We start from the raw sequence: 18,958 nt of genomic DNA, 5'->3' as shown, positions 1-18,958 counted from the left end.
TTAGATAGTACTCAGGTCGTGCATAATAATAAAAACATTACAGTTGATACGCTGAAATAAATGTCAATCTTCAAAGTGGGTTGTACTTTGTCAAATCCGTTGTCTTAATTGGTTGATTTATCGCCCACAATTTACCCATTGGTCGAATGTTGTGTTTGGTGTCTGCGAAAGGAAGAACTATCAACTAGTTTGCTGCCATGCAGATATTTTGGAGAGCTGCTAAGGATGTCTAAAAGAACAAAGGAATAGTAATTCCCGAAGAATTGGCGCAAAATGAAATCTAATGTCATACAACGTATATTAAGGTTTGTGTTCTCTTTTTGCCCTTAGACTTTCTATAAGGATAAATAATACCAAGTCGTTGGGTGCGGCCTGTTGTAACAGTAGCTAGCTAACGTCATTATCTTACCTGAAGCGGTGGGGAACCACGGCTGTCAAAAATATGTTACGAGACAGACGCAGCAATTATCTGTCGGTTTACATCAAATTTTCACATATTTATGTGTTTTGTCCATAGTTTAAGTTAATGACCTGAGAATACCGCAAATCTCAAATTAATTGTTTGCGGAAGGCCGTACAAGTTAACGTTCGTGCCCACAACAAACAAATCTAGCTAACATTAGCTACTAGTTAACTTAGTAAATACGTTTTCAGAACGTTCATCGCGGGTTAGCCGGGGGGCCTTCACCTGGTCGTTAAATACTATCGATCTGGGGACCCCAGGCTAAACATCGTGAACAGCAACTAGCTGTATTTATTGCAATCCATGAAAATGGTGATGGAATAAGTCGCTAGTACAAGGTTAAACGAACCAAATTCGGTCCTGGGTACCACGTTTATTTTTTTGCCTGAGCACCACAGCGTTGATTAAAATAATCAAAGCTCGATGATTTCATTATTTGAATCAGCTGTGTAGTACTTGGGCAAACACCAAAACGTGCACCCCTTTGGGTCCTCCGGACGGAGTTTGGGATACGCTGCACTAGCGAGAGTGCAAGGTTTACTTGTTGTTCTGAAAGCCACCTATCTAGCTGGCTGACTAAGCTAGCTTGCCTCCAACTAACTTCCTACCTACTAACTTGCAAACAAATAGAAATACTCAAATTTATGACTATCACATAATCACGTGGCTAGTTAGTACAAAACTATTTGTCATTATGGTTGCTTCACTGATTGTGCTGTTATCAAACATCCAATTTTCTATTGCAACATGTCTGAGCCTGCCTTGAAAGATTCAAAGAATGAATCCTCTTTTGTTGTCTGCGTGAGATGACTTGCTGTCAGCATACTGGGCCAACATGATGAGCCTCACCGACACAAGGAAATAACAACATTGTCACGTGATGTCCTAGGTTGAAAATGTAGATTTTCAGATAGTGTGCCTGGCAGGACCTAGATAGTATTCTATTTTCGTCATAACTGTTGCTCATAATCTACTACCATGGCATGCTTCGTATCACTTTCCTCAGATCTGATTCATCAACTTCCTGTAGTATTAGGCATACGATCACTGAACTTTCAGGAAAAACTGTCGCTTCATCAGACAAGCCCGATTCACAGTTCTGGTTTCACACAACCGGACTAACACACACACACAGGAGTGTTTATGAACGGCAGTGCTTATGTCCTGTGCATCCCCCCCCCCCCCCCCCTTCTACACAGCATGATCTAAGGTGGATTAGGTAGGGATTTGCTTGTGTGTGTTCACAACTACTGACCTCTTTTTCAACGTAACAACTGGACTACACCCACACCATGCTTTTGCGTTGAGCCTCACTCACACACAGATAGCTAAGAGAGTAAGCTTACGCCTGAACCACAAGGGCTGCAGACTAGGCTATGTCTGGTCAGTTTAGGGTCGTTTCATCTGATTTCGAACACTTTTTGAACAAAACTTTTTATACACATTTGCCCATGGTAGAAGAGGTCAGAAAGTAACTTTTTGTACCTGAATGCCAAAACATTTAGGAGAACAAAGTTGAACCATTTTGCACACCCCACCCTATCATGAGACATCCATGTCTTCAACACTGGAAAATATAAACAGTTGAGTTTGATTATCATTTAAAAGCTTACAAACCGGGTTGTCAAACTATTTTGTCATTTCTAGAATTTAAAAATCTATAAAATATTTGTACCTTTTTTAAAGGGTCAATCTGCAGTTGCTACATTTTTTAAAATTATATATGAATGATGTATTCATTGATTTATGAAAATAACTTCTTATGAATGTCTCATGAACCCAAAATACTCCAACGCTTGTAAACAAAGTAAATGTAAACAAACACTGTATACCATCAAAACATGGTTAAAACTAATAATTTTGTTATCATGGATGGTCAGTCCTTGCATCCATAGCTCTGTCTATGAATTTGAATGGTTAGATTTCTCCAGCCCAATCCCTCAGCTTTTTACCTTAACAGTGGCGAGGAGGACACTTTTGTAATTGTTTCAACTGCTAATTGCCGCATTCACATCAATTATCTAAAAGCGTTTAAACTCAGATTCTTTTCATTTTTGAATATGTTGTAACTTAGCCTCTGCTGAGTCCCCAGCAACTAGATGTTCCGGTTTTCAGGGGAAATGAAAGAGAGCCTATGACGCTACTTCTACTTTTGGATGTTAACTCTTTACACTCGTACTCGTATACAGGTTGAAAATGGCAGATTTGGGCATCAATAAGCACCTAAATTGGAACGTAGTGGCTGTACAGCAACATGCTGTACATGACATCAGCGTTCTGGCTCTGCACATCACAGCACATTATGGGGTTTGACTGATAGCCGTTCTGAACTTGAGCACCGCGTGACAAGAAGTTGCCTCCATCCCTCCTAGTAATTGGGCAACTTTTGCAAATGTTTTGTTTTGAGTGAGAGAAATGCTGTAAATTAAGCTGACTTGATGTATTTTGAAAGATCAGATGTTGAGGATTATAATAATTAACGCTTTGATCTCGTACAAGTAAGCCAAACACCTGTGAGTCCAAATGTACACTAAACATTTCCAAATCATAAAAGTAATGTCATACACAGTGTCAACATTTATGATCTCTATGTTTTGATGTACAGTTACAAGATTACATGTTTTCATACCCTGGGGTTGTTTTGAACAGAATGAGCATATGTTTGTTTATTGTGAAGAAAATGAGCTGCGGCATATGCTCATGAATGCACGCATGACTCCTTTCCATGCGAAAAAATAAAAAAAAGTTGAATATCCTTGTGAAAGCTTAACACGGTAAGCTTGTATTTTATAACTTAGCTAGTAATGTTGGCAATAAAACAAGCTTTCAAATCATGCCCACCTTCCCTGGATTGTGATTTATAATTGGCTTTTTTTGTATTGAGTAAAGAACAACAGTAATTGTGTGATGGCGGGGAAGCAGCGTTGTGTTCCAGACAAATACAAGTGTCCTTGCTATAGTTCTTTAACAGCTAGGAGAGTAAAAAAAAAAGAAAGTACCTTATAGTTGAAGACTCTTCTTTGAGTCATAAAAGTGCATTCAAATTGCTTAGGAACGGTGTACTTTGAAGAGGTGTGTGGCCACTTGGAGACACATGTTAGTCCTCTCACTTAAACTCTTCTAATGTTTTAGTCTTATGTTGCAGCTACCCCACATTTTCCAGGAATGGTTCTATAATGTTTCTGAATGTATCCAGAGTATTTTTAGATTTCGTTATCAACAAATGCGGAAAAGTACAGAATGTCAAATGCACATAAAATCAACAGTGTAATGTTTGGATTCAGTCTTGTCAGGTGAACTGTCGTGTACTCACCTTTGGTCTAATAATTTCCCCATTATCTCAACTGTTCCCTTTCAATTGCTACAATGGTTATGCATTTCATATTTCTAATGTAAGAAAGATTTGAATTTATCCTTATCAATGTAGGCCAATTCCCACGAGTGTAAATGGTGGGAATTTACTGGATTGGTTGAACAGTGCAGAAAAATAACTTACTGAAATCATATAGATAATTGAATAGACATTCCTATTAAGTTGACATTCTATGGTGGATGGACCGGCAGCCACCTTTGTGGTAGTAATTGGAAGTAAAAATTATAATTCAAATTATATTTAAATGATGTACCAGTTAAATTGCAGTATTCTGAAGGGATATGTCCACAGAATTAATTATATTTGTATGATTGAAATGACACTCACCTAGGGCTGTTGCTGTGACCGTATTACTGTCACACCGGCGGTCATGAGTCATGAAAGCAGTCAAATTCCACATGACCGTTTAATCACGTTAATTAGGCTCTCTCCAATCTCTGATGCTGCTGATGGTCATTAGTAGCATACTAAACTTGCTAACTGCCTGGTACTCAGCACTCTATTGTCCCTCTAATCACTCTGACAGCAATGCAAATGTAATCGAAAATCTAATCAAACACTTCATGAGAGCCCATGAGCTTATGTTGCACAACATTTCTATAGGCTATGCAATTGCGTGAGAACAGAGTGATGGCCTCTACTAAAAAGAGGAGAATCAGCTTTCTATAGGCTAGGCCTACTATATTTATTTTTCAACTTTCCTAATATTAAGCATGTTGCTTATATTTACAACAGGAGTATAGCCTACCTGGCTGGCATGAAAACAAACCACAGGGAAAAGCGTCCTCTATTCGCTATTTAAGTGTATAGATGACATGCATTTTTTCCCCGCTGCCCCTGTTTCGATACAGGTGCATGATAATGGTCCATTCTAAATCAAAACAAATTTCACACATAAACTCAGAAAAAAAAGAAACGCCCCTTTTTTAGGACCGTGTCTTTCAAAGATAATTAGTAAAAATCCAAATAACTTCACAGATCTTCATTGTAAAGGGTTTAAACACTATTTCCCATGCTTGTTCAATGAACCATTAACAATTAATGAACATGCACCTGTGGAACGGTGCAGACGGTAGGCAATTAAGGTCAAATTTATGAAAACTTAGGACACTAAAGAGGCCTTTCTACTGATTCTGGAAAAACACCAAAAGAAAGATGCCCAGGGTCCCTGCTCATCTGCGTGAACGTGCCTTAGGCATGCTGCAAGGAGGCATGGGGACTGCAGATGTGGCCAGGGCAATAAATTGCAATGTCTGTACTGTGAGACACCTAAGACAGCGCTACAGGGAGACAGGCCGGACAGCTGATCGTCCTTGCAGTGGCAGACCACGTATAACAACACCTGCACAGGATCTGTACATCCGAACATCACACCTGTGGGACAGGTACAGGATGGCAACAACAACTGCCCGAGTTACACCAGGAACGCACAATCCCTCCATCAGTGCTCAGACTGTCCGCAATAGGCTGAGAGAGGCTGGACTGAGGGCTTGTAGGCCTGTTGTAAGGCAGGTCTTCACCAGACATCACCGGCAACAACGTCGCCTATGGGCACAAACCCACCGTTGCTGGATCAGACAGGACTGGCAAAAAGTGCTCTTCGCTGACGAGTCGCGGTTTTGTCTCACCAGGGGTGATGGTCGGTTTCGCGTTTATCGTCGAAGGAATGAGCGTTACATTGAGGCCTGTACTCTGGAGCGGGATCTATTTGGAGGTGGAGGGTCCGTCATGGTCTGGGGGGGTGTGTCACATCGGACTGAGCTTGTTGTCATTGCAGGCAATCTCAATGCTGTGCGTTACAGGGAAGATGACCTCCTCCCTCATGTGGTACCCTTCCTGCATGCTCATCTTGACATGACCCTCCAGCATGACAATGCCACCAGCCATACTGCTCGTTCTGTGCGTGATTTCCTGCAAGACAGGAATGTCAGTGTTCTGCCATGGCCAGCGAGAGCCCGGATCTCAATCCCATTGAGCACGTTTGGGACCTGTTGGATCGGAGTGTGAGGGCTAGGGCCATTCCCCCCAGAAATGTCCGGGAACTTGCAGGTGCCTTGGTGGAAGAGTGGGGTAACATCTCACAGCAAGAACTGGCAAATCTGGTGCAGTCCATGAGGAGGAGATGCACTGCAGTACTTAATGCAGCTGGTGGCCACACTAGATACTGACTGTTACTTTTGATTTTGACCCCCCCCCCCCTCTGTTCAGGGACACAATATTCCATTTCTGTTAGTTACATTTATTTATTTTATTTCACCTTTTATTTAACGACCTGGCCAAGAAAAAGCAAAGCAGTTCGACACATACAACAACACAGAGTTACACATGGAATAAACAAACATACAATCAATAATACAGTAGAAAAATATATATACAGCATGTGCAAATGAGATAGGATAAGAGCGGTAAGGCAATAAATAGGTCATGGTGGCAAAGTAATTACAATATAGCAATTAAACACTGGAATGGTAGGATGTGCAGAAGATGGATGTGCAAGTACAAATACTGGGGTGCAAAGGAGCGAGATAAATAAATATATATAGTATGGGGATGAGGTAGATTGGATGGGCTATTTACAGATGAGCTATGTACAGGTGCAGTAATCTGTGAGCTGCTCTGACAGCTGGTGCTTAAAGCTAGTGAGGGACGTAAGAGTCTCCAGCTTCAGAGATTTTTGCAGTTCGTTCCAGTCATTGGCAGCAGAGAACTGGAAGGAGAGGCGGCCAAAGGTTGAATTGGCTTTGGGGGTGACCAGTGAGATATACCTGCTGGAGCGCGTGCTACGGGTGGGTGCTGCTATGGTGACCAGTGAGCTGAGATAAGGCGGGGCTTTACCTAGCAGAGACTTGTAGATGACCTGGAGCCAGTGGGTTTGGCGACGAGTATGAAGGGAGGACCAGCCAACGAGAGCATACAGGTCGCAGTGGTGGGTAGTATATGAGGTTTTGGTGACAAAACGGATGGCACTGTGATAGACTGCATCCAATTTGCTGAGTAGAGTGTTGGAGGCTATTTTGTAAATGACATCGCCAAAGTCGAGGATCAGTAGGATGGTCAGTTTTACGAGGGTATGTTTGGCAGCATGAGTGAAGGATGTTTTGATGCGAAATAGGAAGCCAATTCTAGATTTCATTTTTGATTGGAGATGTTTAATGTGAGTCTGGAAGGACAGTTTACAGTCTAACCAGACACCTAGGTATTTGTAGTTGTCCACATATTCTAAGTCAGAACGGGCGGGCAGGTGCGGGCAGCGATCGGTTGAAGAGCATGGATTTCATTTTACTAGCTTTTAAGAGCAGTTGGAGACCACGGAAGGAGAGTTGTATGGCATTGAAGCTCGTTTGGAGGTTAGTTAACACAGTGTCCAAAGAAGGGCCAGAGGTATACAGAATGCTGTCGTCTGCGTAGAGGTGGATCAAAGAATCACCAGCAGCGAGAGCGACATCATTGATATATACAGAGAAGAGAGTCGGCCCGAGAATTTAACCCTGTGGTACCCCCATAGAGACTGCCAGAGGACCGGACAACAGTCCCTCCGATTTGACACACTGAACTATTTCGGAGAAGTAGTTGGTGAACCAAGCGAGGCAATCATTTGAGGAACCAAGGCTGTTGAGTCTGCCAATAAGAATGTTGTGATTGACAAAGTAGAAAGCCTTAGCCAGGTCGATGAATCCGGCTGCAAAATAATGTCTCATCAATGGCGGTTATGATATCGTTTTGGACCTTGAGCGTGGCTGAGTTGCACCCATGACCAGCTCTGAAACCAGATTGCATAGCGGAGAAGGTACGGTGAGATTCTAAATGTTTGTTAACTAGGCTTTCAAAGACCTTAGAAAGGCAGGGTAGGATAGATATAGGTCTGTAGCAGTTTGGGTCTAGAGTGTCACCCCCTTTGAAGAGGGGGATGACCGCGGCAGCCTTCCAATCTATGGGAATCTCAGATGATACGAAAGAGAGGTTGAACAGGCTAGTAATAGGGGTTGCAACAATTTCGGCAGATCATTTTAGAAAAAGAGGGTCCAGATTGTCTAGCCCAGCTGATTTGTAGGGGCCCAGATTTTGCAGCTCTTTCAGAACATCAGCTATCTGGATTTGAGTGAAGGAGAAGTGGGGGAGGTTTGGGCGAGTTGCTGTGGGGAGCGCATGGCTGTTGACCGGGGTAGGGGTAGCCAGGTGGAAAGCATGGCCAGCCGTAGAAAAATGCTTATTGAAATTCTCAATTAGTGTGGATTTATCGGTAGTGACAGTGTTTCCTAGCCTCAGTGCAGTGGGCAGCTGGGAGGAGGTGCTCTTATTCTCCATGGACTTTACAGTGTCCCAGAACTTTATGGAGTTAAAGCTACAGGATGCAAATTTCTGTTTGAAAAAGTCAGCCTTAGCTTTCCTAACTGCCTGCGTATATTTGTTCCTAACTTCCCTGAAAAGTTGCATATCATGGGGGCTATTCGATGCTAATGCAGAACGCCACAGGATGTTTTTGTGCTGGTCAAGGGCAGACAGGTCTGGAGTGAACCAAGGGCTATATCTATTCCTGGTTCTACATTTTTTGAATGGAGCATGCTTATTCAAGATGGTGAGGAAGGCACTTTTAAAGAACAACCAGGCATCCTCTACTGACGGGATGAGATCAATGTCATTACAGGATACTCTGGCCAGGTCGATTAGAAAGGCCTGCTCGCTGATGTGTTTTAGGGAGCATTTGACAGTGATGAGGGGTGGTCGTTTGACCGCGGACCCATTACGGATGCAGGCAATGAAGCAGTGATCGCTGAGATCTTGGTTGAAAACAGCAGAGGTGTATTTGGAGGGCGGGTTAGTTAGGATGATATCTYTGAGGGTGCCCGTGTTTACGGATTTGGGGTTGTACCTGGTAGGTTCATTGATKATTTGTGTGAGATTGAGGGCATCAAGCTTAGATTGTAGGATGGCCGGGGTGTTAAGCATGTCCCAGTTTAGGTCACCTAGCAGCACGAGCTCAAAAGATAGATGGGGGGCAATCAATTCACATATGGTGTGCAGGGCACAGCTGGGTGCAGAGGGTGGTCTATAGCAAGCGGCAACGGTGAGAGACTTGTTTCTGGAAAGGTGAATTTTTAGAAGTAGAAGCTCGAATTGTTTTGGTACAGACCTTGATAGTAAGACAGAACTCTGCAGGTTATCTCTGCAGTAGTTTGCCACACCGCCCCCTTTGGCAGTTCTATCTTGGCGGAAAATGTTATAGTTAGGGATGGAAATTTCAGGGTTTTTGGTGGTTTTCCTAAGCCAGGATTCAGACACGGCTAAGACATCCGGGTTGGCAGAATGTGCTAAAGCAGTGAATAAAGCAAACTTAGGGAGTAGGCTTCTAATGCTAACATGCATGAAGCCACATGTCTGTGGAACTTGTTCAGTTTATGTCTGTTGTTGAATCTTGTTATGGTCATACAAATATTTACAAATGTTAAGTTTGCTGAAAATAAACGCAGTTGACAGTGAGAGGACGTTTCTTTTTTTGCTGAGTTTATTATTTAGTGTATGTAAAGATCAGATTAAATCAAGAATAGTCTGATGGGTGAAAATCTTAGCCTATCACTTGAGAATTATGTATTGTCGCTTGTGAATGATCCCCAGAATAAGAAACAAATTAAAAAAATTAGCACATTTTTCGAATCAAATTCTCACACTTCATGTGGCCTTGCCCATAGGCCTATATGTTTTGATAAGGTTTGTATCACAACTAAAGTGGTCAAATAACTTCTTAAAATAAGCACATTAATCACATTAATCCGCTTTACAAGGGGTGTAGAGCCTAACTGGCATACATAAGCGGCGTGTGAGTTTGAAGTTTGGGGAAGATAATTTTCACCATAAAAATGCACCTTTATAATAAAAGCAATACATGCATAATTGCATTTGCGGCCACTTTTGATAATGGTGTTTTCCTGGTATTGGAACATTTTTGCATTGCTGTGCTTAAAATTGGAAGAAATAAATGATTAGGCTATCAATATTTTAGGCTAAACGTTCTGATCTGTTGCGTCGGCCACATTGCGTAAAAACTTTTTTTTAATGCTATTAATTTGGGATCTATCGCATCCCACAACTGTCCCAGACCATGTTTGTAATATTTATTTCTCGCATAGAATGGAGTAGGTCAACCTTTGTATTATGGGGGATAGTAGAGTGACATGGGCTAATGCTTTTGCTGTTTGTTAGGCCTACTCCTCTTGTTGGCTGACGAAAAGTAAATGTGGACATTTCTTCCAATATCTTCAATATGCACCTCGGAATTGGATAAAGACACATGTATTTGCATTGCCAATGTGTCTCTCTTCACTTGTAGCCTGTGAGAAAGACCCGATCACGTTATTGAGCACGCAGCACTCAGGGAGAAGGTCACAACGGCCACTAGCCACTAAAGGCATGGATTTTTTATGGTGCATTACGACCACACAAAGGGGATGCCGCCGTGAAACTCTAGGCATTATCAAGTGTTTGTCAAATTGTGAATGAGTGACTGATGAAGTGTGTACAGCCTGCGCAAAAAACAAATCATCATTAGTTGCATCATGCAGTCTTACAATGTATTAAAAATCTAAACATATAGCCCAATGTTTGTATCACAACTAAAGTTACATTAATAATGCTAATCAAGCATATAGAAGTACCTGTTTCTTTGTTAACCGCTCAACACAGAATACATGCATGTGCGCACTCCCTCAAATCGTTTGGAGAAAATATCCTTTATTTTATTCAGCTTTGTTCAATTGTATTCTTCATACCATAAAATAATGCCATGGATTTTAAGCAAATCTTGTCTGCTAAATGAACTAGTGTAGCCCATAGCCATTTGGCATAGCCAGCTCAGGGTCTAACATAAGGACAACTCAGAGAATGCTATTCTGTTCTTCTGAAATATAGACTACATTTTCTTCACATGTTCCTTTAGACCTGTCTAAAAATAAATAATGCCTGTATTGTGATGGTGTAGACTAGATTACATGGATTTATTAGACTTTAAAATGTAGATGTTCTAAAGGTCTGCATCAGTGGAAGCCAGGAGATTGTGTTTATGTTAGTTAACGGTCAATTACTGTGAGACCGTCAGTTATTTGCTTGACAATCACCGGCTGAAGAAATTTCGTGACCACCACAGCCCTACACCTACCCTGTATTCAAGAGTATGCTGTGTCTCAACTGATGGCGAGCATAACACACACACCTCAGAATATGTAAAATAGGGTCAAATTTAGGCTTGGGCCACACCTCGGTATAAATGGTATATTTGAAATACTGACGGTATGATTTTCAATACCGTTTATTGAAAATCACCACCTCGTGGGGGTGTGTGTGTTAAGTCACTGCTTATAACTAACTATAGGTTAAGTATAACTATTAGATATCTAAAATGTTTCAAATAAATTAAATCCAGCTCAGGGCTCCAGCTATGCATTTGGTTTGTTAACTTGCTAGCTAAGTGACTATATTTCGAGATCAAGCTTCTTGGTTACAGCAGAGACATTCTAGCCTGAGTACCAGTTTCTTTAGCTAATATTGCACTCCTTGTCATTGCCAAAGAGACTGGCCTTTCTGCCATCTTCAGATATGAACATTCTATCATTAATGAGCTCGAGGAGGACAGAGGAGTTGATTCTGATTCGATAACCCTCACAGCTATCCTCCAATCACAACAATTATCCAAATATTGGAACTATACTTTTTTTTTCTCAACAGAACACGTTTGTATCCCATTGCTAAGCAACCGTTTTTTTTTTTGTCCAGATGAAACCAGTCTGTCAAAAGTTGCTATCTCATGTCTAAGTTCTCAAACTAAATACAGTGAGGGAAAAAAGTATTTGATCCCCTGCTGATTTTGTACGTTTGCCCACTGACAAAGAAATTATCAGTCTATAATTTTAATGGTAGGTTTATTTGAACAGTGAGAGACAGAATAACAACAAAAATATCCAGAAAAATGCATGTCAAAAATGTTATAAATTGATTTGCATTTTAATGAGGGAAATAAGTATTTGACCCCTTCTCAATCAAAAAGATTTCTGGCTCCCAGGTGTCTTTCATACAGGTAACGAACGGAGATTAGGAGCACACTATTAAAGGGAGTGCTCCTAATCTCAGTTTCTTACCTGTATAAAAGATACCTGTCCACAGAAGCAATCAATCAATCAGATTCCAAACTCTCCACCATGGCCAAGACCAAAGAGCTCTCCAAGGATGTCAGGGACAAGATTGTAGACCTACACAAGGCTGGAATGGGCTACAAGACCATCGCCAAGCAGCTTGGTGAGAAGGTGACAACAGTTTCTGTGATTATTCGCAAATGGAAGAAACACAAAAGAACTGTCAATCTCCCTCAGCCTGGGGCTCCATGCAAGATCTCACCTCGTGGAGTTGCAATGATCATGAGAACGGTGAGGAATCAGCCCAGAACTACACAGGAGGATCTTGTCAATGATCTCAAGGCAGCTGGGACCATAGTCATCAAGAAAACAATTGGTAGCACACTATGCCGTGAAGGACTGAAATCCTGCAGCGCCCGCAAGGTCCCCCTGCTCAAGAAAGCACATATACATGCCCGTCTGAAGTTTGCCAATGAACATCTGAATGATTCAGAGGACAACTGGGTGAACGTGTTGTGGTCAGATGAGACCAAAATGGAGTTCTTTGGCATCAACCCAACTTGCCGTGTTTGGAGGAGGAGGAATGCTGCCTATGACCCCAAGAAACCATCCCCACCGTCAAACATGGAGGTGGAAACATTATGCTTTGGGGGTGTTTTTCTGCTAAAGGGACAGGACAACTTCACTGCATCAAAGGGACGATGGACGGGGCCATGTACCGTCAAATCTTGGGTGAAAACCTCCTTCCCTCAGCCAGGGTATTGAAAATGGGTCGTGGATGGGTATTCTAGCATGACAATGACCCAAAACACACGGCCAAGGCAACAAAGGAGTGGCTCAAGAAGAAGCACATTAAGGTCCTGGAGTGGCCTAGCCAGACTCCAGACCTTAATCCCATAGAAAATCTGTGGAGGGAGCTGAAGGTTCGAGTTGCCAAACGTCAGCCTCGAAACCTTAATGACTTGAAGAAGATCTGCAAAGAGGAGTGGGACAAAATCCCTCCTGAGATGTGTGCAAACCTGGTGGCCAACTACAAGAAACGTCTGACCTCTGTGATTGCCAACAAGGGTTTTGCCACCAAGTAGTAAGTCATGTTTTGCAGAGGGGTCAAATACTTATTTCCCTCATTAAAATGCAAATCAATTCATAACATTTTTGACATGCGTTTTTCTGGATTTTTTTGTTGATATTCTGTCTCTCACTGTTCAAATAAACCTACCATTAAAATTATAGACTGATCATTTCTTTGTCAGTGGGCAAACGTACAAAATCAGCAGGGGATCAAATACTTTTTTCCCTCACTGTACATATTGCAAATCCAACCACAAAACCTCTTTGTTTTGATTTTAAGCCTCAAAATACAACAACTTGCCTAGCAAACAGCTAAATGTTTGTTTTTGACTTTGTTATCATTTCTAATTCTATTTTTCAGGCTGCACGTGTTGTCATGGAAAATGTTTATGTAATTTCCAACAACCAATGAGCAACTCTGTCATAAATCCAGCTGCATATTGAACTTTGAAATTGCCGTAAGGCCAGTGTTTGGCAATGACATGGAGTGGAATGTTAGCAAAGAAGACTGGTACACAGACTAGAGACATTCAATCCCCTCCTGGATCAAGATCCCTGTTGCCTAAATTATTTTGTGCGTCCAAGAAAACCATACATATTATTTTAGAAATAGCGCCCCTTGTGTGCACTTCCGGAAATACCGTATAGTACAGAAATGGTATGACAATCGGGATACCGCCCAACTCTAGTCAAACTACAACATAATATGTGAAAATTAAAACATTTGGATTTTAGCCGTTTTTTGTTGACAATTTAAATTAAAGGATTAATCATTTTTTAATAATAAAATAGTTTGAAAACCCTGCTTGTAAGCTTTTAAATTATATCACACTCAACTGTTTATCTTTTCCAGTGATGAAGACCTGGGATGTCTCATGGGAGGGTGGTGTATGCAAAATGGGTCAACTGAGCACCTCTATCTCCTAAAATGTTTTTGCATTGAAGTCCAAAAAGTCACTTTCTGACCATCTCTACCATAAGCAAATATGTATGAAAGTTTCATTCAAATCAAAAGGGGTCCATTCAAAAAGTGATTGAAATCAAATGGAATGACCCTTTACTAACATGTCATGCAATTCTTTTAACAATGTTGGCAACTAGTTAGGCTTAGGGTCCCTCAGCTATTGCACACGTTTGATCATTTTTGTAGCAGCACACCTAATTCAACCAAGCAAAGGCATTGATGGTTCATTGACTAGTAGAATCTGCGTTAGTGCTAGAAGAGTGTTATGTCTGGCGTTTTCCCAGAGTAATTTATTTTGAAACACAGTTATTTGGCTTTCTGCTGTGATAATCAGTAAACTCATCTTATGATACCATTTGGTCTGTTTCAGTGCTGTTTGTCATACTGAGCCGCAGCTGTAGTCATGGATGCCAAAGCCAACGACAGCACCTTCCCTAGTTTTGGAGACTTAGATGATTTCCTCACCAAGCACGACTCCAATTTTGTGTGGCTACTTGTGGGTAAGTGTTGAGGAAATTTTCTAGACGAAGAGTGGGAGTGGAAAAACACCTGAGTTAGAGGACTGGCTGCAGTGAATCGCACCCATTTCTCAAATTAGAGTTGATGCATGGGGAGCACTTAACTCCAAGTATACAGGCGTGAAGCCTCATTTAACACTATCATAACGATATGAGACATAGTTTAAACCCTCTATGAGTCAGTGGTAACCAGGGGTGTAATTCCGTTCTTAATGGTAACCCATCTTTCACTTGAGTCATGGCAGGACGTGGACCAGCTATTATGTCACTGTTGTGACAACCTTAATGAAGTCGTTACGACAGTACCAAACATTTTCTCCCGAACTAAGGATGGTGGGACATCAGTGACGCTAGCTGACTGTACTCTGTTTTCTCTTCCAGCCACCATTCTGTCCTGTGGATGGATCATCTACCTGACCTACTACAACTCCCGTAACATCGGCCTCATCTTAACCCTCATCACCAACAGACTCTACAAGAATGGCTACATTCACATTGGTGAGTGTAAATAATGTAATGAAACAAGCTTGCAGATGCGTGAATTATGAACCTTGCCAGAGACTTGCAGACTCAGACTTGGCTACAGGTGCCCTATTTATGGAATTCAGTGTGAAGAATCTAATGTTTGCGTGTCTGAAATTTAGTGTGAATCTGTGACCTACTTGCATCAGTTTTAGCATCACTGTCTGACTGTCTGTCCTCTCTCTCTCCACAGGCTCCTTCTCCTTCTCGGTGCTGTCGGGGAAGGTCATGTTCAGAGATGTGTACTTCATCAACGAAGACATGTCCATCAGGTGCTTACTTTTACAGTGTTATGTATTCTACTCTCTGTACAGTACATGCTTATATTCTAATACTATTTTATTCTACCTTCAATGTATTTTGTGTTGCAGAATACAAGATGGTTTCCTTATATTCCGCTGGTGGAAAATGTATAACCCTAAGCAGAAACAGCACGGTCAGTGGATTGTACAAGAGACATTATTGTTTTGATATGGGAAACAAGTCCATAGGTGTAGGAGTGGTGGGAGGCCACAATAACTCAAATGGCTTGTACTCTTCTTGACCATCGTATCAAAATTACAGATGATCTTGTTCTTCTCTTCTCCAGACCCCAAGGCTGAGACCAGGCTCTACGTGACCGTAAATGGATTTGAGTTCCACGTTTACAACCGCACAGACCTCTACGCACGGCTACAGGAGACCTTCGGATTGGACCCCACCCTCATACCTCCCAAAAAAGACGAGGAGAGAGGAAGAGAGGAACGAGAAAAGAGCATGGACAGTGTTAACATCAAAGCAGAGTCTCCAGACCCGTCGTCATCTTGGAGATCCCTCATCCCCGTCATCAAAGTCAACATCAGCACAGTGAGTTTCCCGTTAGCTCAGCTACATCTGAGACATCATACCCACACACGCTAGTCAATAGTTAGGTTATCTGAAAGTGCACTTATGTTTAATTCTCATCACTGTATCGTGTGCATTTCTCCAGGGTCGCTTAGCATTTGGGAACCACCACCTCCCACAGACGATATGTGTGAATTTTGAGGATGCCTTCCTGACCTACGCCACCAAACCCCCCTCCAGCCACCTGGACCAATACATGCACATCGTCAAGGGCTCTCTGGAGAATGTCCGCGTCATGCTCGTACCCAGCCCACGCTACCTGGGCATGCAGAACGACGAGTAAGTTGACCTTTGACCCTAAACCCTAACCCCCATTACATGGGCCCGCTGAACGATAAGTGAGCTGACCATCGACCCTAAACCCTAGCCTCTTAATCCAAAAGAATACAACCTCTATTGTCCTCCATAGGCCGCCCAGACTGATGGGAGAAGGATTTGTGGTCATGCAGTCTAATGACGTGGACATCTACTATTACCAGGATGAACCAGGTATGACCATATTGTGTAGAATTCTGGTCTGTTTGCCAGGATCGAAGAGTCCTGAATAGTTTTTTTTATACCTGTAAAGTCATTAGTAATTAATATTCTTGTGTGTGTATTGTCAGGCCTGGTCCCAGAGGAGCAGGAGAGTGGGGATCCAGAGCTGTGTGGAGAGGGCACCAAACTGCAAGATCTGCCTCCCTGCTGGGGTCTGGACATAGTCTGTGGAAAAGGAACTGACTTCAACTATGGACCCTGGGCAGACAGGCAGAGGTACACACACACACAAACTAACTATACTACTACATAAAACATAATTGGCTGTTCACCAGACTCAGCAGCATTCGCTCCTGTGTGCAGAGACCATAGGAATATAATTACTAATATTTATATTTCTGTATGCAGGGACTGCCTGTGGAAGTTCTTCCTCCCGGCAGACTACCAGTCCTTGGGTGTTACGGAGGTGGCTCAGCCTGGCAAACCCAGACAGATCCTAGCCTTTGAGCTGCGCATGAACATCATCGCAGACGCCACAATAGACCTGCTCTTCACCAAAAACAGGGTACTAGGAGACCAGGCTTCTCACTCTCTCTCCTCTTGTTAAAAGCTCCATGTATTAGATAATGGTAGATCTAAATAGCTCTAAACTATTATAATCCATTCCACAATGGGATCATGTGTTTCTCACATTATGCGCTCTGTTGATTTTTCTGCTCTTAGGAAACCAATGCTGTCCATGTGAATGTCGGAGCAGGCTCTTATCTGGAAGTGAATATCCCCATGACTGTGGGGGAGTCTGGTGAGTGGGACACTGAGCGAAACAACTGAGGTTAGAAGAAAGTTTGTCTAGTAAGGGTGTGCCGACCTGACCATATTCATAATCGTATCCATAATTAACAGTTGATAGTCGGATCGGATGATATTCGTGATCTGAAAACACAGTGTTTAAATATGCCTAAATAGATGTTGTCAAAATACCAATCTCCCTGCAAAATAAACTGCAGATTAGGAGCCGTGTGTGTGTCTGACCTCAACTTGCAGAAGGCAGTTTGCTGTCACTCAGTCATCTTTTCTCCCTACCCTCGGCCTGCTTGTTAGATACTATGCACATTGATAGCTTGAGCAAATTTCCTACCCATAGGAGGCTAACAGAATGCAGCATCAATAAATTATCAAACCAAAAGATGCAAGGAGAAGTGGTCGGGTGAAATACAGCTTCGCTCTATTCAATCAGAGCAGCAGGATCAACGTAGAGCCCGCCCTTCTCTTTACAGACAGGAAAACTAGCCATTTGAGTTATTTAGACCACATAGCACCTTGTATTTGATTGAAAGATACGCACTGGCACCCGAAAATGACTTACTTTCCGATCACGGATAATAACAAAAAATACTTGGATCATAATCGTATCAGGACAATTGCCCATATCCGTTACAATTCTTGTTTTATCCGACTACTCGGCACACCACTAGTCTTTAGGTCTATGGTTACAGGGTAAGACAGAGGAGGGATGCCATGAAAGCATGCATTAATCCTGACTCATTAATCAATATTACCATCAATAAAGTTCAAACTTGGACTGTCTGTGAGCATTCGTTCTCTCCTCTCTCTCCCCAGGCTACTCTCCCACAATCAAAGGTCAGCTGCTCCATGTTGACACCACCACCAGCATGCAGTACAGGACCCTACTGGAGGCTGAGATGCTGGCTGTAAGTACCGTACAATAGGAATCTGTAGGGGTCCTATTCTACCACAAGCCATAGCCTGAATTTCCAATACAAGTTTTGACCTGCAATAGAGTGATTTTTGGGATTCAAATTCATTCCATGGATCATTTCACTATTTGATTTAGAATTTTAGGACCCCTTTAGGTATAAAAAATTATATACAAAAATGTGGCCTTTACTACTATAGCCCATAGAAACACATTTAATAACACATTCATAAATGGCAAAAAAGACAGTAAAAAGATAAATCAGACATAGCCCATCCAAAAAAATGATTACCTTTACATGTCCCCTCAGTTCCATGTGATTGCCAGCTATCCCTGTGTATGGAACATGCCCCAGTCCTGGAACTGTGAGATAGAGGTGTACAAGGCCACCTATCACTTCATTTACGCCCAGAAGAACTTCTTCACAGGTAAGACCCCCCTTTCCTCTGTCTATAGACAAATGTATTATACACATACAGTCGTGGCCAAAAGTTTTGAGAATGACACAAATATAAATTTTCACAAAGTCTGCTGCCTCAGTTTGTATGATTGCAATTTGCATATACTCCAGAATGATATGAAGAGTGATCAGATGAATTGCAATTAATTGCAAAGTCCCTCTTTGCCATGCAAATTAACTGAATCCCCCCCAAAAAACATTTCCACTGCATTTCAGCCCTGCCACAATAGGACCAGCTGACATCATGTCAGTGATTCTCTCGTTAACACGGGTCTTTGTGTTGACGAGGACAAGGCTGGAGATCACTCTGTCATGCTGATTTGAGTTTGAATAACAGTCTGGAAGCTTCAAAAGAAGGGTGGTGCTTGGAATCATTGTTCTTCCTCTG

At 42.1% G+C, this 18,958-nt stretch overlaps 1 protein-coding gene across 1 annotated transcript in view; it reads left to right on the top strand.

Annotated features, from left to right (window-relative positions):
• The first annotated feature begins 170 nt into the window (after positions 1-170).
• kiaa1109 (KIAA1109 ortholog) overlaps positions 171-18,958 on the top strand; it is a 92,149-nt gene continuing 73,361 nt past the window's right edge. The window contains 13 exon segments of the mRNA XM_070443383.1: positions 171-305; positions 14,362-14,491; positions 14,891-15,007; positions 15,225-15,303; positions 15,403-15,467; positions 15,621-15,877; positions 16,002-16,195; positions 16,326-16,405; positions 16,522-16,669; positions 16,802-16,958; positions 17,117-17,195; positions 18,014-18,105; positions 18,421-18,538. Coding sequence (XP_070299484.1) covers positions 14,395-14,491; positions 14,891-15,007; positions 15,225-15,303; positions 15,403-15,467; positions 15,621-15,877; positions 16,002-16,195; positions 16,326-16,405; positions 16,522-16,669; positions 16,802-16,958; positions 17,117-17,195; positions 18,014-18,105; positions 18,421-18,538 — 1,483 coding nt within the window. The 5' untranslated portion in view covers positions 171-305; positions 14,362-14,394.

The sequence above is a fragment of the Salvelinus sp. IW2-2015 genome, linkage group LG4q.2 (assembly GCF_002910315.2).
Source record: "Salvelinus sp. IW2-2015 linkage group LG4q.2, ASM291031v2, whole genome shotgun sequence".
NCBI classification, from domain to species: domain Eukaryota; kingdom Metazoa; phylum Chordata; class Actinopteri; order Salmoniformes; family Salmonidae; genus Salvelinus; species Salvelinus sp. IW2-2015.
The sequence above is the reverse complement of the archived record's forward strand: the minus strand, read 5'-3'. Positions and strand labels throughout refer to the sequence as shown.